The 23,080-nt window shown below is 42.9% G+C and overlaps 1 protein-coding gene across 1 annotated transcript in view; it reads right to left on the bottom strand.

Annotated features, from left to right (window-relative positions):
- Window positions 1–623: 623 nt before the first annotated feature.
- Window positions 624–23,080, bottom strand: part of LOC308127071 (kinesin-like protein KIF21A) — a 36,439-nt gene continuing 13,982 nt past the window's right edge. Inside the window, exons 3-36 of the mRNA XM_080491839.1 lie at window positions 20,977–21,159; window positions 20,350–20,499; window positions 18,960–19,106; window positions 18,707–18,871; window positions 18,233–18,348; window positions 17,759–17,954; window positions 17,479–17,668; window positions 16,698–16,761; window positions 16,308–16,511; window positions 13,967–14,027; window positions 13,762–13,873; window positions 13,493–13,681; window positions 13,170–13,369; window positions 12,490–12,597; window positions 12,303–12,371; window positions 12,077–12,216; window positions 11,844–11,988; window positions 10,787–10,981; window positions 9,259–9,360; window positions 8,575–8,740; window positions 8,288–8,308; window positions 7,482–7,539; window positions 6,492–6,546; window positions 6,145–6,359; window positions 5,810–5,977; window positions 5,207–5,239; window positions 4,905–5,041; window positions 4,687–4,771; window positions 4,505–4,594; window positions 4,266–4,424; window positions 4,061–4,178; window positions 3,562–3,732; window positions 3,274–3,470; window positions 624–2,260 (exon numbers count right to left, since the gene is read on the bottom strand). Coding sequence (XP_080347965.1) covers window positions 2,203–2,260; window positions 3,274–3,470; window positions 3,562–3,732; window positions 4,061–4,178; window positions 4,266–4,424; window positions 4,505–4,594; window positions 4,687–4,771; window positions 4,905–5,041; window positions 5,207–5,239; window positions 5,810–5,977; window positions 6,145–6,359; window positions 6,492–6,546; window positions 7,482–7,539; window positions 8,288–8,308; window positions 8,575–8,740; window positions 9,259–9,360; window positions 10,787–10,981; window positions 11,844–11,988; window positions 12,077–12,216; window positions 12,303–12,371; window positions 12,490–12,597; window positions 13,170–13,369; window positions 13,493–13,681; window positions 13,762–13,873; window positions 13,967–14,027; window positions 16,308–16,511; window positions 16,698–16,761; window positions 17,479–17,668; window positions 17,759–17,954; window positions 18,233–18,348; window positions 18,707–18,871; window positions 18,960–19,106; window positions 20,350–20,499; window positions 20,977–21,159 — 4,467 coding nt within the window. The 3' untranslated portion in view covers window positions 624–2,202. The remainder of the gene's footprint in view (window positions 2,261–3,273; window positions 3,471–3,561; window positions 3,733–4,060; window positions 4,179–4,265; window positions 4,425–4,504; window positions 4,595–4,686; window positions 4,772–4,904; window positions 5,042–5,206; window positions 5,240–5,809; window positions 5,978–6,144; window positions 6,360–6,491; window positions 6,547–7,481; window positions 7,540–8,287; window positions 8,309–8,574; window positions 8,741–9,258; window positions 9,361–10,786; window positions 10,982–11,843; window positions 11,989–12,076; window positions 12,217–12,302; window positions 12,372–12,489; window positions 12,598–13,169; window positions 13,370–13,492; window positions 13,682–13,761; window positions 13,874–13,966; window positions 14,028–16,307; window positions 16,512–16,697; window positions 16,762–17,478; window positions 17,669–17,758; window positions 17,955–18,232; window positions 18,349–18,706; window positions 18,872–18,959; window positions 19,107–20,349; window positions 20,500–20,976; window positions 21,160–23,080) is intronic.

The following is a 23,080-nucleotide window of genomic DNA, read 5'->3' as shown; positions in this document are numbered from 1 at the left end:
AGCCCCCCCCCCATTTAAAATGAAAGCAGATAAATGAAACAAGCTGAAGACAGTAAACACCGGGATGAAGACGTGGGAGTTCAGATGCTGCACACGCGAGGCATCAACTCCATGTTTGTCTCCCACGAGGCCAATTAACACTCTGCTGCTCTCGCAGCGGCTCTAACATTAAATATTGATCGCTCCATCACAGTTCTCATTCATTTCTGTCTTTAGGGGGAGTTTCTTCTACTTTTTTTTTTTTTTTTTTTTGCCACCTCTATTCTGTCTCCATTATTAAACCTGATACCACTGCCTGAAGTTATAATTAGAAGGCATGAAGCAGGATGCAGATAAGTGATTTAGTGATTATGGCAGCACAGTACGGTCCTGGATCACAGCGAGCAACCTGGAAATACTTCATATTTAAGCATTAATCATATCCGATTTGATTATCACTCCAAAAACATAAATAGTGTACTTTAAATACGACAAAATGTCAAGCGTACTCTGACCTCCTATGTCCATATGGTGATATTATGCAGCAGTACCACCATGTGGTCAGAAGACATTAACACACGTCTGTAAAAGACAACCTGGCAAAAAAATTTAAAATAAATAAAAACATATTCAAATTTATTTTTCACACAGCATTTATTTCAGTCACACAAAACTGTTCACCAAGGAAACATATTTACAGGAAGAGTCAGGAGGATCTGATTCATTATAAATTAAGGATACCTTCCTAGGGGATTATTTAGTCAAATGGAACAAAAAAAAAGTAACCTAAAGTCATCAAAACTATTTCAGTGCAACTTCAGTTTCGCTCCGACGCCTAAAACCAGAGCAGCAAAGACATTTCACATAAATACAAAGAAAAACTCAGTAGTTTGTGATAAATTGCTGACCTGACCCTTTTTTTAAACGAGGGCTCGTCCACATCGATCAGATTCCACAGTCACTACGTCCAGTTTAAGATTTATTACAGGCACTGATAACAACGCTATGATTATGGAGGAATCCGTTGGAGGCATTGTAGGATTCAACACAGAGAAATAAGAGGGCGACTTCACGAATGGAAGACATAATAAATAAATAAAGTCATATCAAACATGTTTAAAAGACTGAAAAGCTTAAGAAAAGAATAACTCAAACAGTTTCTAACGACTTTGATACTTAAAAGGTGCTTGATTCCATCAACATGAATGATTTATACTATCCAGATCAGAAATCCTTCCTCTAAAATACTGCCTGACAGGTTTCCAGAAAGAAACTTCTCAGTGTGTACCCTTTTCATTTAAAGGGTGGAAGAAAACAACAACCTGAAAGTGAGAAGATGTTTGCTGCTCTCCTGAGAGACGGCAGGTCAGCCAAACCAGACAGGAGCAAGAAAGGAAAAAAGAAACAACTTTAACGGTGGAAACTGTGGATCAACGAGAGAAATCAGGAAATGACCCGACCCCACCATCACTGGGTTCTCAGTGGGAAACACCACAGCTCCTGTTATTGTGTTTGATGAAGATTCAACGTAGTGAGATCACTGTGTCATCCTCAAAAACACAGATTTTGAAGGTTTTTCACCATTGGAACAGGTAGTATCCACACATCTGAGCTCCGGCTCCGTTTTGTTTTCCTTTGTAAGGCCTTATGTGTAGAATGGAACCGCCCCCCTCAGGTTTCTCCAGGAGGGCTTGGCAGTAACAGCTTCATAGTAAGACCATATGCAGCTTCGGTAGTTGTTTTGGTCCTTCGATCATTTTCAATAAAAATGACCTGTACAGCGAGGCGAGGAAGACACGACACAACACACAAGACAGACTCGGAACAGGAAGCAGAAGATCTCCGAGTTGAGTCGGTAGAGCGTTGATCGAAATCTGCTCTTTGAAAAGTTCTCCATTTGCATAGATCCATGTTGAATCGAGGAGGAAACGGGAAGATATCCATGTTCTTAGTTCTGCTGCGTCAATTTCGTTCGTGGCCACGACAAGCTTCACTTCAATCTCTTTTAAAATGAAACATTTTATTTTCCAGGCAGCTCGGGATTAGATTTCACTGAAACTGACAGATCAGTGGTGTACTGAGTTGGTATTTGCCCTGGAAGCCACACTATTCAAAATAAATTGCCGGTTCACAAGTTCATTGATGTGTTTGAGTTTTCAGATGATTCGTGTGAATTGATTCAAGGCCAACAGACGAAAAAAAAAAAAAGGGAATTATCAGGTCTCAGTTTATTCCATCCTCCAGAGGTCCTTTCGCTTCCCAGATCTTGACAGTGCGATCACTGCAAGGAAAGACAAGAAGAGTTCAGGAACAAGGAGTCAGAAAGGTCAAACAGCTAAAATGCTGCAGATTTGTTTTATTCTGTTTCTAAAACATCTCAAAATGTGTGCGGCTTGAATTTTCTTTGCAGATATATTTCAAACCCTCCATTTAGGTTCTGTAATTAGAGAGTAAAAAGAGAAACGACTTCATATTTAGTTGACTTTATTCATGTGTATATTTCTTCGTTTAGTTGCTTTTTGCTGGGCTTTGCATGTAAGACGTGTAAAACATGTAAGAAAATGTAGAAGCTCTGTAAAAAAATTATTGAAAACTTAATGGTATAACTGTTGCACGGCATTTCCCACAAAAGAAATCATGATTTTATGTGGCAAACATACAGATCTTGAACAAATATTCAGATTTGTGCACGTGATCTCTCCGGGAGTTAGTGCAACAGTCACATGATCGCTTTAAAAAATGTTTTTTTAAAACATATTTAGACAAATGGATATTTAATATAAATTTTAACAATACTGAAAAATGTCAATAATATGAATAAACAATTAAAACTGAAGAAAATACTTTTTAAAACTTTATGTAAAAAGTAAAAAAAAGAAATTAATAAAATAAAAAGCCATTTCTGGAGAGGAATAAATGACGACATCCCCACATTCATTCCCACATGAAAATGGCTCGAATCACACACAGTTGTATCACATCAGGAGCACGTGATTAGAACATCATAACTGAGCATTTTATAGTAGGTTTACCTTATTTAAACCTCAGAAATGTAGTTTGGCGTTCCCCTGACTGTCAAACAAGTTTAATCGTTATCGTTTACCTGCAATTAAGTCACTTTCTTTTCCAGAGATGAATAAAAACAAGATTAGACATCAATATGTGACGGTTTCTTAATAAAGAACCAAACATTTAAAAGGGCGTAATAATTCTTTCATACAACTGTAAGTTTACCCGGAGCTGAATATGGTCGAGTCCTACGACCGCAGTGAGGAGTATTTCCCTGAGACTTACTCTGAGGCAGTGAACAGTTGGCTGCTGTTGGTAGCCAGGCCGTTGATGGGGCTGTCGTGTCCCTGGACCTCGCCGAGGGGCGCCAGAGAGCCGCTGTGCCAAAGACGCAGCATCCCCCCTCTGCAGCCGCTGAGCAGCACCGGGCAGCCCGGCACCACGCCCAGGGCACTGACCCAGTCCGCCAGACCGCTCGCAGACTGCTCAAACAAACGGCAGCCGACAGTAAGCGCACCATCGCAACTACAAACACAAACAATATGAGGAGAAACTTTACGTTTTCAATCTCACCTGCAAAAGCCGTTTACTGGTCAAGTCCCACTTTTTAATACAATGATCTCTGGAGCTGCTGTAAAGGATCTCTCCGTGGACGGTCAGAGACTCCACGCCGTCCTGGTGGGCGGGGTCGAACGTATGGCAGGAGCTGACGCTGCCCTGAGCACCTTCTGCTACCTCGAACATCTGGAAGAACAAGCAGTCAAACACAATCCAAGTGAAGCTCATGAGCTTTCTGTCATTTCTCACAAAACATTTCTACTGCTGTATTTTCTCTATCACTTCCCCTGCTGTCAAATTCACCCAATTCTTTAGGGTTTTTTCTTTCTCCAATATGTGATGTCCAACTTTCTAATATCACCGCCTCATCTTATCACCTGGTCAGGATGTTTGTTTACTTTTTCCACAATTACTTAGATTTCTCTTTTTCTCTTGTGGAAGTGAAGTTCCTTCATCACGTTAAATCATTGGACTTGTGTGTTAAAATGACGAGCAGGTGTCGCATGGTTCTTACTTTAACGTGGTGATCTTTGGAGCCTGTGAGCACCACGTCCTGCCCGTGGCCCAACTTCTCCACAGTGAGACACATGACGGGTCCTAAATGTCCAGTCAGCTTCCCCGTGGACACAAATCTAAAAGAGAGAACAGCCTCGTTAGTCAAAGACGACATAAATATTCTGTTTGGACTCTTAGAAGTAATCAGCATTCCGGTCTCGTACTTTCGAAGGTCCCACATGCGCACAGCGTTGCCAGCTGCGGCGTACAGGAAGGAGCCTGAAGGGTTGAGGGCGATTTGGTTGATCTGACTTTCTCCTGGCGGGATGGATAAACTTCTCGCAGAGGAGCAGGTATCCCCGGAGCTGACTTGGCCCGACGACCTGACAACAAAAAAACAATAAACGGTCAATAAGATCTCAAGAGCTTCATTAAAATTAGGGGTGATCTTCACGTGACTCACGTGAGCGTCCGGATACATTTGGCCGAGTCTCGGATGTCCCAGACTTTGATATAAGCGGAGGAAACGGTGAAGACCAGGCTGGATGTGTACCTGAAATGTAAAAACAAATACCAGGGCAATAGTATAAATGAAAAACATGCATCAAAAAGCAAATATCCCCGGTAATAGTCCTGAAAACGTACCTGACTGAGACGACACTGCTGGGATGATCAGCAAGAGACATGATCTCCTGACCCGTCACCAAGTTCCAGACTTTACATGTGCGGTCTGAAAATACACAAAAGGACATCACTGAGGGCCTTATATATATATATATATATATATATATATATACACACACACACACTTTGGGAACTTCAGCTTTCAAGAAAACAATCAGTTTTTCCCCCCGTGCTTTTACCTTTGGATCCGGTGAAGAGCAGATCATTGGTGGCGTCCACACATAGGACAGGTTTGGTGTGTCCCTCAGCGACGTAAACGCACTGAAGTTTGGTTCCCCGGCTGTTCTTAAGAGCTGCCACAGTGTTGATCACGCCTCTACAACACACGTCATTCAACAACAAACTGTCACTAAGAAGCTTTTTCTAAAACAGCCACTTGCTTTTGACAAGACATGGCAGATAAAATGGTACAGTAAACAACCCCCCCCCCCTCAAAAAAGCTGCCAATTTAATGAAAATGAATCAAATCACAACGGATTACCTGTGGCCTTCATATACGGGCGACTCCTCTAACCTGAAAAAGAAACCAGCAAACTTCTGTCAACTTCAACACAGCTGTTTTTCCAGTTAAGCAGTTTTGCTGCCCAAATCGAAGCTCTTCAACCCATAGAGGCATCCATCCGTGTACCGGTGTTAAAATGAGGTGTGGTCAGGTGTATATTGAAGCATTGCGAGCGCTGGCATCTCAATACGAGTCTGCTAAGTGAAGCAGTGCACAATAATGAATGTCCCTTTAGAATAATGCTGTCACTTTCACTCAGGCTTTTTTATATAAGAAGGTGTAAGCATGAAGGAGAAGCATGAAGAATGTACGAGTGCTCAGCGTTGCTGGGGAGGAATATTCAAATTTTGAAGTGTGATCAGCGTTTAAAATGTTTACAACTCTATTAGATTAAGTAGGACTTAAGGAAATCCAACTCTTTCTATTCCATGCTGGGGTTAGTCTATATAGTGTTCAGTCTGTCCTGTTTCTGAGGGAGTGATTGTTGATTTTAAGTTTTTTTTTTTCTTCATTTGCTATCCTGGGGATGCATGTTTTCTTATATTCTATTGATTAGGCTGAAAGACAGGATTTCAGACTTACACGGATTTGTAGTCGTTGGCTTTAGATTCTGCTGTGCCAACAGGAAGCGAGTGTGCAGGTGAGGGGATGTGTGACGATGAGGCTGCTTTCTCTTGCATTTTCCTGCGGTTGAGTGGAGATCGCTCGAGGTGCCTCCGCTCAGTTCCTGTCGGTGACCTAGATCCAGAACTGCACACAGGCAAAGTCTTAGGAGTGGTTCCTTTGGTGATAAACATGTAACACCTCAGCGGAGGGAAAATCACCTGCTACCCGAGGTGATCAATACATGGCAGAATGACGAACAGCAACGAAGAAATTCTCAGCACGTCATAAACAGCTGAGAGACGGGGACTTACATGCCAGCTGGCCGGACAGGCAGTGCAGATGGGGAAACGGTTTGCTCTCTGTCAGGGGTCTGACCAGCAACGAGCCCCGGCATGTCTGCAGGCCCTTCCACTCGCTCTGCGATCGGCAGCAGGGGCGCGGGGAAGTCTCCAGTGGGAGATTCACAGGACAAATCCCCACTGCTGGCGTACAGCAACTCCATCTGGGTGGTGGTCCGTCTTCGAGCCTGAGGGGACAAAATAGTTTGGACCATTTCCAGCTGACGAGCAAGTCAATCTTGATGAAAATATGGAGTTTCATTTAGATTAAAATTGGTAATTTCTGACAAAGTGGACGTTGCAGTTGCCTCCTACTATACCTTTCCTCTCGTTCTGGGTTCGCCACATAACTTCATTAAGTCTGATGCCAGTGTGCTGAAACCAACAAAGGATGTTCAATCAGTCACTCTCACATTATCATATTCTTCATCTGATGAGTAAACAAGTAAACTCTACTCTGTTTTTCTCACTCTGTTACAAACAGTGCCAAATGACTCAGTTTCCTTTGACACAATATTAATTACTGTTTTTTCTTTGCAAAGCTAAGCTAATGTTTATTCGGGGGCCCTCACAGGTACTGTGAATACAGTTATGCTACTTATAATAACACATCTTTCATGTCTGAGTCACAATTATTGGTGCGATACTCCACCATTATACTAAAAATCAACGAACCCAACCATTTCGGAGATAAAGTCACCATTTGGACAACAGAATTGGCTCATGCTAAATCTAGCAAAACAAATATACAGTTCACTTAAAATTCACTGACTGCATCAAATACATATTATCACCCAGTTACTAGTGTTACTATCAAAGCAATAAAACAAAAATGCATCACATCACCTTATGATACATTACTTTTAACACTTTTCGAATGGAGAGTACGATCAAGAAATATCTTTCATATCGATTACTGAAAGTTAAAACGTCAGTTTGCTGCTCTAATCTTTCCTGTGTATATTGTATTTTCTTCTCAAAAACCAAAACTTCCTCCTAGGTGGATACAAACTCCACGAGAACAGATGTATTAGTTAATTGACGCCATTGTTTTCTCGCTCTGTTCTTGTGGGGTTTGTACACACATGTACTCAAGACAGTAATATCAAACTAGAGCTTCCTCACGGCACAAACCCACACAACGTCTTGATCCACAGGGCTCCAGTGAGTATTAATCCCACCTGCTGCTACAAGTAAAACGCTGACATTTTAGTCAGACATCCAAAAAAAGAGCCAAACTAACAGCTTGACTATAAAAAGTGCCGTTTGGTTATTGATGTAAGATACAGAGAGAGCGAGTCTGTGGTTACCTGCCCTCTGTGGCCGGACTGGGGGTGGATTCGTCACTGCTGCTGTCGTCTCCATTCTCTGGAAGCACGCACGCACGCACGCACACGCGCGCACACACACACGCGCGCACACACACACACACGCGCACACACACACACACACACACACACACACACACACACACACACACACACACACACACACACACACACACACACACACACACACACACACACACACACACACACACACACACACACACAAATAAATCGGAGAATTTGAACTTGGCGTATTTTCAAGACCATTTGGAAAGCTGAATGTTGCAGAACATTCGCAGTTCATAACAAGGACAGGGTTCACCGGTGGCTAGTGCAGCAAAACAAAGGGTGATAATTGGGTACGTGAAGAATGGAGAAAGCGAGAATGGACACAAACACCAAAAAACACAGGCACGCCAACATCTGTGCACAAAAGAGGAGGTCGAGTTTTTACTGCTGGGAAGTTTTAGTTACTGCTGTCCTGGTCAGGTGGGGCCGGTACGAGCTAGCAGGTGAGGGAACAGGTCATGCACATTTTGGCAGAGTTACTTAAACCAGGGTTAGTTTTTTTCTTCTTTAAAGGAATGGGATGCACACGACAGAATGTCTTTTTAATTTTTTTATTTTACAATTTTGAAGGTTAATACTTTAAATTTCCATGTTCGCACATTGAAGTGCTGCAAAATAGCTGTTTTAGTCTCCTTTAAATGAAGCCGTTTTACTGGAACTCCTGTCGTGTGCATTTGCCTTGCTCCATTAAACATACTTGCTATCGATCCTTTACTCACCCGGCGACAGGTAACCTAACTCTGAATTCACACCAACACAACAAAAGAAACAAACAGAAATCAAATCAAAATCAAACCCGGAGATGATTAAAGTGGCCGCTCTTTATTTCACCGACTAACTTTTTCCTTGATATTTTGATTAAGTTAAGAACAATATATATATATATATAGATGTTGTTTATATCCTGAGGCCTGTAAAATAAAGCGTAGCCACAAAAGAAAAGATGACGGAAACGGTGAGTGACGTGCTGAGGCCGGCCGGCGTGGAGCTGTTGGGCGTTGCGTACCCTGCAGCGCGCTGCCTAGCAGCGCGTCCAGCTCCGGGTTGATCTCCGCTTTCTCCTTCAGCATGTGGAACAGCAGCTGGTTCTGCGTGGCGCTGTTGATCTCCGTCTGCTTCAGCCTGCCCTCCATCACCTTCAGCTGGGAGTCCTTCTGAGCTGCCTGCAGACCCTGACAACAAACACGTGCCAAATGTTAAAAAGAAGTCTCTCTCTTTTCTTTCTTTCTTTCTTTTTTTTTCTTAATGTGCGTATTAAAGCGATAACGATGTCTTTAAGGTTTCGTGTGATGTTGTAATCACTTCAACGTCTTCCTGTGGGCTGAATGCGTTTCCTCGCTGCACCAATTAGGTTTCATCAAACCTAATCAGTTTAATCTAATGGAAACTTAATTTAATCGAGTTGTTCCATTTAAAGTCTTGTTGAATTCAATCTCATAAAAGGAGCCATGGCTGTGGAAACAAACAGATTGAAGGGAACCAAAATTATACACTGGTACTCCAAATTAAAGCATCAGGTCGACTTATTTTGAGAGACAAAAGCCACAAGTAAGGAAATACAACGTGTTATATATTTGTGTGACCCATGCTTTAACCTGACCTGCTGTATGTGTATGAATGCAAACAATCCAACTACAAACAAGTAGCATAACAACAACAAGGACTTTCGGTTAAGAGGAGTTGCAGGTACCTTACTGATGGCCATTGTTGTGAAATGGTCCAGAAGGAAGCGAGATTCTGACAGGTTACAAGTGCTGATGACAGCAGCGATGTCGACTGTATCGCCTTCCTCCTGCAACCCACAACAACAACACAGTCAGTTGTTGGTAGAAAATACATTTATTATAGGGGAGTTTAAACAGTGTGGAGGCATATTTCCCTGTCTTTGCTAGTTCTGAACTGAGAAAGTCGGCATTTTCCCGTCCATGAATCCATATAACGTCTATACAGCTTCATTCTGAGTTGGGCTGAGGGCAGCTGGAGTCAATTCCAGCATGAAGGACACACTCTAAACGCATACATTCAGAGCTACGGTCAATATAAAGACAACAAGTCACAAAATAAGCATGACCCATCTTTGGATTTTGAGTTGTAATCCCATCATAACCCTCAGAAAACCCACACATGCACAGGAAGAACATGCAAACCCCATACATAAAATCCCACAAGACTGAAACTGTTTTAGAAATGATGTTTTTTCTTCAAATATAGCACTCAGGATTGCATATCAACAAATAGAACAGCAGCGCCAGAGCAGCCAGAACATTGAATTGATCAGGGTAATGCCATTTCCTAGAATTAAATTATGATGAAAAAGAAATAAGTACATACTATTAAGTAGAAGTAATGTTTTATAAAAGCGCAAATCTTTAGCACAGAATGTATTGTGAGTGTACACCTGAGTTTTGTCAGTTGTGGACTTTTCATCGAGGCTTAAATGATGTTTTAAATTAAAAACAATTGACCCGCAGGAGACAAATTCAGTTTCCTCTGTCCGATCGATCCCTTTAAGAATAACATGCTTTAATGTGTGAAACAGCAGGGGGGTTTACCAATCAAGTAAAAATTACTACTTGGAGTGAGACGATTCATGTGAAATATCCTGTGGCTTATCCTCCAACAGAAGCTTTTCCACGTATAAACCGATCTGCGGTCCACACAGGGACCACCCACACAGGTGGTCCGCAGCACAACACATGCGCTCACACACCATTGCACAACACTGCTTTCTCATTAGTGGCTGCAGGGTTACAATTGATGAATAATTGCACAGTTAAGCCCCTTTGACAGCAGCCGTACATCTCTGAAAGCCAATACACTTTCTCCCCTTTTTTTCTGCTCCCATTTAACTCCAAAACTGCTCTCCTCAGAAGGAATAATTACACACTGGAGGAGCGTCGGGAGCTTAGAAGTGAGGGAATTTACCTTATTACGTGCCGCTGTGCTTTGGGCTACATTTATTGGCCAGTGCTTGTTGTTTTATCGAGTCACTATTGTTCTGACAAATGAGAGCCTGACGGTTGTTTGTCAGAGTGGCGTCCGGAATGCCCAGAGGTGTTTAACTGTGCAATTATTTCCTGAATTGACGGAGGGTTACAACCTGATGCCGGCCTGTTGTCGCTAATCGGCAGTGACCGACTTTGCATACTGTTATCAGCTCCGCCGCCATCGCCACAAAATACACAAACCTTTCTGAGGAGTAATCCGATTCCTCTCACCTTGGCCTCCTCCATCTGCATGATGTTGGCCTGGCAGTCGGCGATGCTGTCATTGATGTAGTCGATGTTGGCGTAGAGAGACTCCAGCTCCTCGGTCAGGGAGGCCAGGGAGCGGTCAGCGTCTGCTCCGTCCACCGCCATCTTCTCTCTCTTCCTGGACACTCGCTCCCTCCGCCTCGTCAGATCTTCCCGTTGCTGGACACACGGAGAGGACAGACGTACATGCAAGTTCAATGAGTAAATCATGTTTATTCTTTGTGTGTAGGAATTATTAAAAGACATTTTGTTAATGAGTCGGATGAGAAAAGTCACCTACACAAAAGGAAATCCTGTAAATAACGGTTTTTGCTTCATCCCGTCCATAATATTGTGGAAAATTACCATACTGGGCTGTTTATTTGTATTGATTGAATCATGTATTTATGTACACATTCATTAAGACTTCAATCATGTTCAAGACAAATAATTCCAATAAAACTACAGTATCTTCCTTTTATCTTTTCTTGACTACTCCGAGTTAATATATGACAGCAGCCGCTCTTGTTTCGTTTCCTTAATGTTCAGGCAAGTGTGATTCTGGAGCCACTACAAGCTTGATGGTTCGAATATATATCAAGGTAAGTGCAGGGTGCCCCCTGCTGGCCTCTTATTAGCACTCCACCAGGCTTGAGGTTGGCCCAGGTCTCAAAGGAGACAATTCATCCTTCTTTATAGCTCCTCTTTGCTGCCTGTCTTGCCACTGAAGCCCCATGTGGACTGAGAGGAAAGGATGATGAATGTCTGAATGTCCTCATAAATAGATATGTATCTCTTGTTTCTGGTGCACATTGGAAAATCTTCCACCCCTGTAAATGGACTTCACATTCATGCACACTATGTGTTTGATCACCATTAGAAGCACTGAGGTGTTCAGTGTCTTGTCAACTTTAGTAAAGGGACCAAGATGTGATTCAAACCATCAACCTTGAGCTGCAGTGGTCCCAAGCAACATGGCCAGTAGAAATACTATGAATGTGTCCTGGTGAAATGTGATTCTTCACATCCATCGCGTTACTACCTTCAGTAGTCGGTTCATGTCGGTCTCCATGTTGGAGATGGTCATCCTCTGCATGATGACGTCACTGACTCGTCTTTCAAGGGATTGCCACTTGGCTCTGGCGGTCTTGTTGAGGTAGATGCTTCCCATCCGTATTGGGGAACTCCTGATGGGGAAAGAAACATTCTTTCACGACTGTTCTGACACAAACTTGAGATTGTAACTCACGCACAGCCTCAGCTAGACAGGCGTACCTGGCGCCGTTGGAGGGGTTGGAGAGCTGCTGCCGTCCCGGGATGGCTCTGTGCAAGGGGTCCTGGTGAGGCTCGGGGACGCTCACCTTCCTGCTCACCTTTCCAGACACGGGCCTCACCTGGCGCCTCAGAGCTGTCACCTGATAACACGAGCAGGAAGTTCTCCACATTAGAGGAGAGAGCGGAGGTGCAGATTTCAAAGCCAGGGAGAAAGTGAGAGTTTCACCTCCTCGTTCTTCCTGCGAAGGATCAGCTCCTGTTGCCTCTTCTGAGCCTCCATCTGCCTCAGCTGGTGCTGGAAAGGTTTTAGAGCACAGACAGATGAACAATGCAAATGAAACGGCACAGAAAAACACAAAAGAACAAAAACATTGATAGAAATGAGAAGTCCTGGCTGCTTCCACTTGTCGTACTTCAGCTCTGCGCTGGTCTTTCTTCAGAGACGCAATCTCTCTGTTCCTCCTGCACTCGCTGGCCCTGTTCCTCTCCTGCTGCTCCTTCATCTGACGCATCAGCGTCACCTGGTGGTCAAAAAGAAAAACACAGCAGCGGTTACAATAGGCATATAAAAAGATTGAAGAGAGAAAGAAATTCTGGGTAAATTACAGGTGAATTTCTAAATTTGAGAAAATCGGAACAAAAATAGCAAAAGATGCAATAATTATTGTCTTAAATTATAATAATTTGAGATACAATTTTTTTATGAGCTGAAATGATCAATAATAAAACAAAAAGTCTCGAGACATTTCACTTTATGTGTATCTCAATCTTATAGAGGTTGCAACTTTTGAATGGGAGCAAAAACTTTTCAATTGAATTAAAATTTTGTGAAAGGCAATCGATATGGTAATCGATCAATGGATTGCCATTAGTTTAAACACCACTCTGAGGATTTTATAGTTTTTAAACTTAATATAGGAATAAATCACATGTCATTGGTCATAAAAACACCTGAGAAAATTGGGTAGTTTTTATTTTTGGACACTTTGGGTTGTCTAGTATGTTGATGTGTTGGTCTATTTGTTCTTTGTCACAGCAGGCTGATAAATGAAAATGTGAAAATGCAAACTGAGCAGCGGAATGAAGGTTTTACTTTGGTCTTCTTCATCTCGGACACGTCCAGCTGAAGCTTCCTGAGCTGCTTCTCGTACTGTGACTGGTTCTTCAGCAGGCGGGCGTGCTCCTTCTGGGCCGACTGGAGCTTCTGCATTTCTTTGTTCATGGAGCTCAGCTTCCTCTCGTACTCCGCTTTGATCTTTTTGGCCTTTTCCTCCGAGCCCGTCTCCACCGAACCTGTAGAAAAGAAGCAAGGAGCAGGCAATCAGCACGTCTTCATTCAATCCTGATGGAGTTTGGTCCAGTTGATGACTGTTGTTTGTGGCTGGACTTAAACGAGACGATTTATTTCCGTCTCACCCATGTTGTGCAGCACTTTGTCCCTCTCCAGCTGCGTGTCTCTGATCTTGTTGTGCAGCATCATGAGCTTCTGCTCGTACTGCTGCTTCAGCGTGTGCAGCCGCCGCTGGCTGTTCTCCAGCTCGTCGATTAGCTTCTGCTTGATGGCGATCTCGCAGGTGATGTTGGCGAGGTCAGCTTGGACGTTTTCTGCACGCAAACAGGCGTGGTCAATGAATCAGGCTCATTTTTTTTTCTTCTTTAAGCTGAGGATTAAAGATCGGCTTTACCTTTCTCATCCAGCTCTTCGGAGTCGGACTCATCTGATGTTTCCTCGCCGGCCACGTCTGAGTCGTCCTCCTCGCCGTCTGCCTCTTCGCCCTCCTCGTGATCGCTTCCCTCCTGATGAAGTGAACACCAGAAAACAACAAATACTCAGTAAATGTCGAGATATTGACACAATGTAACAGATGAATGTTGTGATTATCAACCTACCAGCTCGGGCTCCTCATTTACTCTTTCTTGATCGTTGTCTGGGAATTCCTCTCTATTAGCACTGTATGAGAAAAAGAGGATCAACCACTCGACGTCAGGCGCAACTCACATGGTTTGGATTTGGATTAAAAGCATTTGGGATGATGACAATGAGAGGTAAAGGACACATGCTAATGATTACAGACTTCAGATCATGAAGAGATGTGGGATCAATGCTGATTAATGAATGATTTCATGGCGATTGCACAGAATGACACAATGGGACTGATGACACGATTAAACGATTAAACGATCACCACTGACGGCTACAAACATCCACATTGCACTGTAGAGAGGGACCGCCGCACACTGCACAGGCCTGCTGACCAGATACCATGGACAAGAACATATACGCATAATTTTGATATTTTGATTAGTTATGGGCTTTTTTTTATGACTTCTAACTCTTTAGCAATACAGGAATATTCTTGTTTAAAACCTGCCGTCCAACAGATCTTCTCTATGCAGAGCTTGCATGTACTCCCCATGTATGCAACACTTAAATTTCTCTCATAAATCATGAAATAAAAGCTGAATTGGTGAGCCTAAATTGTGTGTAAATAAATGATTAGCTGCATGTGTTAGCCCTGTGATGCGCTGGCAGTAGTTTCATGAATAACTTTTATGGTCAGAACTTTCTCAAACATTCTCAGACATTAAGATTTCAGCTCTTCTGATCATTTTACAGTCCTGAGATCTGCTCAACACCCAACTGTCCTGTAGAAGGGAGCATTATCATCAATGATTGAGAATAAGATCTGATCAGCATCTTGCAGTGTGCATTACGAGGGGAACACAGCTAGAACAGAGGGTTAGGAGGAAGAGTTAAGAGCTGGTTAAAGTATCTGCTTTCCTCCAGGAGTGTAAACCGCCTGTCGGTGCAGAAAAAAAGTTAGTATCAGTCACTTTGGGAAGTTGGAGAGGAAGATTTGGGTCAACAATCAGCTGAAATCATTTCAATGAAGTCACAAGCTGGAGCGGCCGGCAACCAAATCAGTTTCAGATTCTCCATTTGACCCAATTCTGGATGGGAAATAGCAAACCTGGCGGACTCAACCTCATGGTGGTGATTCTCCTCGCTTCGCCGCAGTCTTCAGAGAGGAAGGGCGGGGGGTGAGGGTGAGGAGGATGAGGTGTAGAGGAGGAAAAGGGAGCGGACAGGCCGCAAAATGTGGGCGAGGGAAAGGAGGTGAGGAGAGTTTATAAGACAGCAGAGACAGAGAGAGTGAGGCACAGCAGCGAGAAAGTCCAGACGAGAGCCGACAGACACAGTACGGTCAAAATGATGAGTAATATGGAGATGTTAAAGACTGATTTTAAAAAATAAAAATAAATTCTGAGTCAGGTTTGAAACTGGCCTTCACATGTAGAGACAAAACATGCATATAGTACACACACACACACACACACACACACACACACACACACACACACACACACACACACACACACACACACACACACACACACACACACACACACACACACACACACACACACACACACACACACACACACACACACACACACACACACACACACACACACACACACACACACACACACACACACACACACACACACACACACACACACACACACACACAAGTGAAGGGTGAGTCATCACTGTGCTTCAGTCCCATTACTTTAACTCCAAAGTGTTATTGAAGGATATTTTAAGTATAAAGATGCATCACTACATGTCCATCATACAATCAAATCCCCCCCCCCCCAACGTTGTGTCGTGAAAATGACCAAGATCACATATTTTACCATTTCTAGTTTTCTCAATGACTTTCAGCTCTCCTTTCATACATTATTGAGTACTGCTGTCCTATCTGTGTTGATTAATATCACCGAGATGCCCTCACTGGGAATAAAATATATCTACTGAAGCAAATTGGCCAAATTGTGACGTTTATACTATCTTACAAGTTATACAAAAATATAATTTTATTTACTTTCCTTTAAGAAAACATACAGAGATACATAGGTTACCAAATATACTCATTTATATGATAACAGCCATTACATGTTGTAAATCCAACTCCTTTATAATTGAGGGGAAACCGCTGATGCCGGAAATCAGGAGATAATTACCCACAACACACCAGGCCACACACCAAGGCACTGGAAACATTAAAGCTCTTCACTGTGCATCTCATTCTGGAGGATCTTCATAGTTTAAACGTTTTTTTTAGTGAGGTGAGGGCCACTGATAGCATCAGCAACATTCAAAGTGGCCTTGATGTCTTAAAAAAACATAAACATGCAAGAAAACAGCCATAGTCTCGGGGTGTACCTCTTTTTCTTCTTCTTCTCCTTCTTCTTGAGCTTCTCCAGGTCTTTCTTGGCCATCTCAATGACCTCGCTGGCTTCTTTCTCTGGGGCGAGGAGGGCCGGGGAGAAGGAGGCGGGGCCGCCGTACAGTGAGGAGCGAGTGGAGGCACGGGACAGATTCTTCCTGAGGTTCTCGTTCACTGCTTCGCTTTCAAACAGCTTGGCCCTGAGGAACCAGGAGAAAGCCAAAACAGCATTTCAGTTGTTTTTTTAGATGTGCTAAATAGATAAACTTGAGTTGAAAGTTAGAAATCTGCGTCATTATTGAATAACAGTGATGTTTATGCAAACATACACATCAGTAAATGTATTAATGCATACATATGAAAGAGAAACAGGTCTTTGTTCATACCTAAGCTCCTCGATTTCTTTGATATAATTCTGTATCATGTTACCGATTTCTTCATTGCCTTCACCTGGAAGCAGAAGGGATAGATTTCATCTTTTAGTGAATTCAAACTGAAAAACTCAGCAGCTGCAGTTACATTGATAACTTGATGATAGTGCAGTAATAAAAATAAAAAAAAACATGTACAGGAGTAAAAAAGTTGCGGCAGGATTCGGCTTTGGCACAAGTTAACAAATTAACAGCTGCAGCGATGGGGGAATTTATCATTTATCAATTACTTCTATGCCAAAGTATTTGTTCAAAAAAAGTTGAAAACTACAGTTTCAAAGCAAAACAATTACAGAATCTAAATATGCACACAACATGTACACTATATACACAATCTGTTGACCTGAAATTAGTTCTAAAGTTTCCAAATACATTAAAACTGATAAAAAAAAAATCTTTCATTTAACTCAGAAATGCAAAAAACCCCAAAATGATTACTTTTTTTTGAAATATATAAATTAATGCTGTGATGACTTGAATACTCCATCATCCCATTGTCCTGCGCTGCTAAAGCACCACTAAACTGAGCTTGGACCATGATGGTCCTTCAATTGGATTTAGGAAGTTTTCACATGTTGTCATGAGTTTTTTAAAACATAACTATGATTTAAGATTCATGTTCTTACATAAAAATTGCCAAAGAACTAAAATTACTACCAACGTTGTTAAAAAACCTCCGTAGAGGGAAAGATGAAAGGAACTTGTGGTTTCTGGAACATTTCCGAGCCGGTCCCACCTGCTTTGGCCAGAGCCTGGTTGGCCTGGTCACTGAGGATGTGTGTGAGTCTGGCTCTCTGGGCGTCGATGGTCTCCTGCATGGCCTTCACTCTCACTCGCAGGTTATTGTTCTCCGTCTGCAACATGGAGTTCTCATGGACCAAGTCATTGATGCCCTCCATGCCGTCCTCGCCCATTATGCGCTTTCCCTACAAAGGAAGAGCAGCCGTTGCTGAATGATACTCGCTTCCAGTCGCACTTCCCAAATCACCCACGTTCTCCGATTCACGTCTTCTCACCGTCTTGTACTCCATCAGCTCCATCTGCAGCCGGGCGATCTCCGTCCTCAAGGCGCTGATCTGCTGGCTAGCTTTGTCCTGATTCACCATCACCTTGTTCTTGATGTTTCGGGCCCGGTTGGCGTACTTTAAGGTGTTTAGGGTCTCCATAAAGTCGCGATCCGATGGGCTAATGCAGGCGATCATGACCGTTTGACTGCAGGATTCAGAAAGTGAAGAACACTGAACACTTATTTCCCTGATTTAATTACAGTGAACAGTGGATCAACATGATTTAAATTTTGTTAAATTGTAATCAAACAGCTAAATAAGATTTGTTGTTATTCATCTCAACTGAGTTCACACTTTTCTTTCTATTGTAGAACAAAACCACAACTCTTTAATAGCCTCAATACTTGATTTTGATGCCCTTAAAAGAAGAAAACATCCAGATAAACAGTTCAAGGAATTCCTGTGAATTTAAGCTGCACAGACCTGTTGCCTCCGAGTGAGTCCTGTAGGAGGCGGGTCAGTTTGGAGTCTCTGTAAGGCACGTGAGTTGAGCGTTTGCTCCTGTCGCCCAGAGCGCTGATGACGTTTCCCAAGGCAAGCTGATGCAGGAGAGGCGGGAGGGGCAAGGGACAGAGAGAGAAAGAGAAAGAGAGAGAGAGATTTGCCAGTCAAAGTGCTGAAGTGGCCTTCATACCTCCGTGAGAACTTTACCAGTGATAAGATTGAATAAAGGTTTAGGCTCATGATCCACATCTGAAGTCTAATAATTTGTGAATCTGGCTTTTCTACAATGTAGAAAAATGTCAAAACTGTGAAGGACCAGGCGTTCCCACCTCTGCTGTGTGTGCTCTCACAAAAATAAACACCAATTTACATCCTGGCCAGTAGGGGGCTCCATCCCTCCATTGAAAATTTCAACATGTATTCCTCAACCAGATTAGATAATCCTGGTCTCACCAGTCCACAGTTGATGGAGATGCCCTCTTTGGCCCGGTCACCAGTCGCTCCGGTTCTCTTCAGCCTCTCTGAACCAGCCAGATCCACGAAGTGAAACTTGGCGGTCAGCGTCTCAAACTCATCGATCTCTGAGTTGTTGGCCAGGCGGTTATCCGTTTCATTATCCTGGAAGGGAGGGGAGTGCAAATATAAGGGAACGCATGTTTCCAGCAGATGTGGTTGTTGCACTCAGCGGCACAGACTTTGTGCGTACGGCAATACGAACGTTGTTATCGGGAGAGCAGACTCGGACTTGGCACAGGTGGATGGTGAAGATGGCGTGGGAGCGCGAACTCTGGACGTTCATCTGGGTGCTGGCGGTGGTGCGAGACAGCGCGCCCAGCTTCAGACACTGTATCATCTGTAAGGACGACGGGACGGGACACACAATCACTGTACAGACCAAAGCATACATAATGGTAACATTCAAAACAAACTTATGTACAGAGTCAGTCTGAAGCAACAGTTACAATCAAAACTGCCATTGTCGACATGCTTCTATCAGGTTAAATGTTTCTGGAGCTGCAACACATATCCCAAAAACAAAAACAAAGCTTAAAGACTTTAATATACAGTTTTGCATGTATCAAAACTAGTTTATGAAGTATTTCTGAAAAGAAATCACTACTATTAAGAAGTACTGGCAATTTATTCCTTTTTTATTAGTTGTTACAGTAAAGGAAATATCTGTTTTAGAGTTCATTTTCACTGTTTGAGCCAAATGTAAAAACCCACATTAAAAAAACGACTTACCAGCAGAGCATGCATATTAAACATGAAACAAAAATAGTCAAATAATAAGCTTGTATGAGAAGTGAATCCTCATCCTGATCCGGCACCGCTGCAGGTTAAAAAAAAATCTTAAAAAATGTGTTTTATGAGATTGAAAAAACTTCAGGGCCTCATTTTTTGGTTCATTCATCAGACAGAAATAGTAAAAGGTGTCGGTCAGGTCACTTAATCAGTTGATTAATGATTTAAATAGCCAAGATAAGACTGTCATGGAAGATAAATAAAAATAAGAAATCAAGTTTACATCATATTTTGATTTTAAATTTAGGATCAAACCATTCCAAATGGATATTCTAAATTTATTTCTTGAAAGAATTATATTTTATTTACCGTTTGCTTGAAATGTTTTACTTTGTGTCAGTGCTGTGCCTTAGGATCAAACGAGTACGAATTTCCCTCTTTGATCGATGACATTTTTGTATTCTATCTTATTCTATTCTACGGTGATGGAGCTTTATCTAAAATCAGATGTTCGCCATCTCTGCTCAACAAATCCAGTGCAGGAGAAAAAAAAATAACATGATAAAAAGTGAACAAGGTGAAGATAAAAGCCTGTTTTATTGTTGGTGGTCTTTTTTGTCAAATTAGACATTCAACAAAGAAATAAAGATAAACTGGTGATCATGAGTCAGGGAAGCTGCTGCTTTGGAGAGTTTTCTTTAAATTTGCAGATGCTTGTATGTCGGCCCAGTAGGCGTCCTGAACGTTGTACTTTAGTCACACTCGCGCCAGTTAAAGCTTCAGTCAGTGCTAAGCAAATACAGCTGGAATCACTGAAAAGTAAGCCACGACTGCAGAGTGTTAACACTGACCTCGGCTGCAGAGGCGACGGTGCGGGTGGTGACCCCCACGGTGTAAATGCCACCGGTTGCATCCTCGTGGATCTTGATGTGGGATTTCTGCTTCCTGGCCTCCAGATCCCGAGTGGAGTCGAACAGGTCCAGCACCTCCTCGTTATAGAGCTGGACAGGAAATCCGAACAAAACACATCCAAGAGACCTTAAAAATATGTTTTTTAAAATTGATCTCTGCATGAATGATTAGCTCGTCAGTGGCACTGTCGTGTTTCATTTCCCACCCTCACCTTCTCCCCTCAGCTGTTTGCTCACCAGCTGTTAGCAGCCACTTGTTGGCTGTTAAAAATAAAGCCAGGAGCCGACCCCAGAGACTGACTAATGACAGTTTAATGGCAGTTGGGTCATCTGGGCACTTTAACAACCTGAACACATACGCCCTACGCCTGACCTTTGACCTCTCGCTGTCTGCATGTTCTGACGGTGTCTGACTGATGGATTTGAAGTGGATTTCATGTTTGTATTTCAGATTGTGCTGCAAATCTTGATTTGAGGTCTGAATGTCTGACAGTTTCTGAGTCATGCTTTGTGAGCTCATCCAGTTTTGCACGTGCGTGTGTGTGTGTGCATGTGTGTGATTTGCACCTCCAGGAACTGTGCGTTGATCTTGAACTCGGGAACAGGCCGGCCCTGCTCTGTGGCAGCCTGTCTGCGCTGCTCAATGCCTCTGAACAGGTGGTTAACGGCCCGGGGAATGATGCCCAGCTCCTCTTCGCCTATGTTGACGTCGAAGCCGGTTCCCATGGTGTAGGTCTTCCCCGAACCCGTCTGCACGTAGACATGGGGAAATATATAGCAGTGTGAAATGAGAAATCTCCTGCTCCTGTCTGTATACACAGGAAGCACCAGAATCGACATTAGAGAGCCTTGGAATCACTTTGTCATGTCAGTAAAATTGATCAAAACAATCCTCCTGGCTAGAATCCCTCAAGTCTTCGGGGTTTAGGGGCTGGAAGAGGGGGATGGGCGCAGCTCAATGAAATTTAGGGGGGTCAGACGAGACGGGGTGATCACCAGGGTGACAAAAAGAGGAATGCAACTTGGGGTTCAAATTCAGACGTCACCCTTCTCCTTCGCGCTGCTGAAAGGAGAACCCTGACAGGAGTGTGTATGTGTGTGTGTTTCTGTGCTGATGGATGAGTGTGTGTGCATGAGAAAGTTACTATGCTTTACTCCACAAGTGCACACCTGTGTGATGGCCACATTCATGCACTCGTCTTCTGTCTGTGAGAGTACACAGAGTCCATCGCGCTCCATGAAAGGCTCTTTGACAGAAATATAAGGTGCGGGGAACAATGAGAGGAGAGAATAATGGAGAGAAAGCAGAGGAGCACAGAGGGAGATTAAGAAGAGGGAGGCTCACAAGCTTTTCTTCAAGTAGAGAGTGTCTCTTCCTTTACACCGACCTTCTATTCAGCTTGAACTTCTGTTTGTAGATGAAAAAAACCCTCAAAGGTATTTTCTTTCCTAAATAGCTATTATGCTGATGCACCTGCTTTTTGATTCTTCTATAACAGACAAAGCATCCATGTTGTTGTTGCATTCAGCAAAAAAGAAGAGAAAATGTTTGGATGTGAATATGTGAATATAAAGATAAAGTACAGATCAGCTTATAGTGTACGTTATCCTACAGTATGCTCCACAGTCATTCCTCAAGACAACAACAAAAAAAAAAGAAGAACTCTGGTCTGCAAAAACACAGGCAGGACTGATTTTTCCCTTTTATTAAGCTTCCATACCACAGAAATTAAAGTTAACGGCTTGAAATTATGCATTGTTTGGTGATTTCATCCGTCAAGGAACATGTGGAGCTTAGGACACACCCTGGACATCAGTCCATCAGCGAGCCGTGTGTGTATTCATGTTGCATGAAATCTGAAGTCAGCCAGAAGTTGGAATGCAAGGACACATATTTGATCTTCTAGAAAGGAAGGTTAAAGCAACCCAACATTGACTTTCAATTCTCATGCAACCCCCCCAGGGATGACGCCCTTGAATAACGATTAACTTGGGGAAAAAAAAAAAAAGAAGAAGAAACCCTCTTCATACCGACTTTAATGCTGTCAGTAGTCATGTTGGTGGATCACACCTTTCAGATACGCTCTGACATAAAATTATTCAGCTCTGGTATGAGGTGAAGTGGACTGTTCTCGCTCGATTGGGTAATCAAGTTCTTCTTCTATCACTCCCTATCAGGCCCGTCTATCACAGCCAATATAAAGGTGGAGCGGGAGCAGGCTGCAACTTGTCATCTGCTCTGACGGAGCTGCTGAGGCCGGAGGCCTGTTCACTTACGTATTACATGCCTAATGATATGAAATGAAATCAGCCTCATGTCACATGCTGCCATAAATCTTAAGATCCTGGAAGCTGCTCCGATTCCTTGAGCCGTGCAGCCTTGTGGATATATAGTGCAAAAGTAAGAACAGCCTAAAGGTAACTGCTGCTTTATTTCGGGGTGTGTATTGACAAGAATTTGGCAATTTTTGGCATAGCTCAGCTCAGGATATAGGAGAAGCCAGATATATTTTCAACACTGATTTTGCAGCAAAATCCCACCGCATCCACATGATTTGTTTTAATACCTACTCCTCGTGCAACTCAAACATTTTTGAGCCAGGTTGCTCCCACGTGTGTCGAGGCTAATTTGTGATTCTAAATTGTCTGTTTGAGGGTTTGTGAATGTCTG

This window comes from Lipophrys pholis, assembly GCF_963383615.2.
Source record: "Lipophrys pholis genome assembly, chromosome: 22".
Lineage (NCBI taxonomy): Eukaryota > Metazoa > Chordata > Actinopteri > Blenniiformes > Blenniidae > Lipophrys > Lipophrys pholis.
The sequence above is the reverse complement of the archived record's forward strand: the minus strand, read 5'-3'. Positions and strand labels throughout refer to the sequence as shown.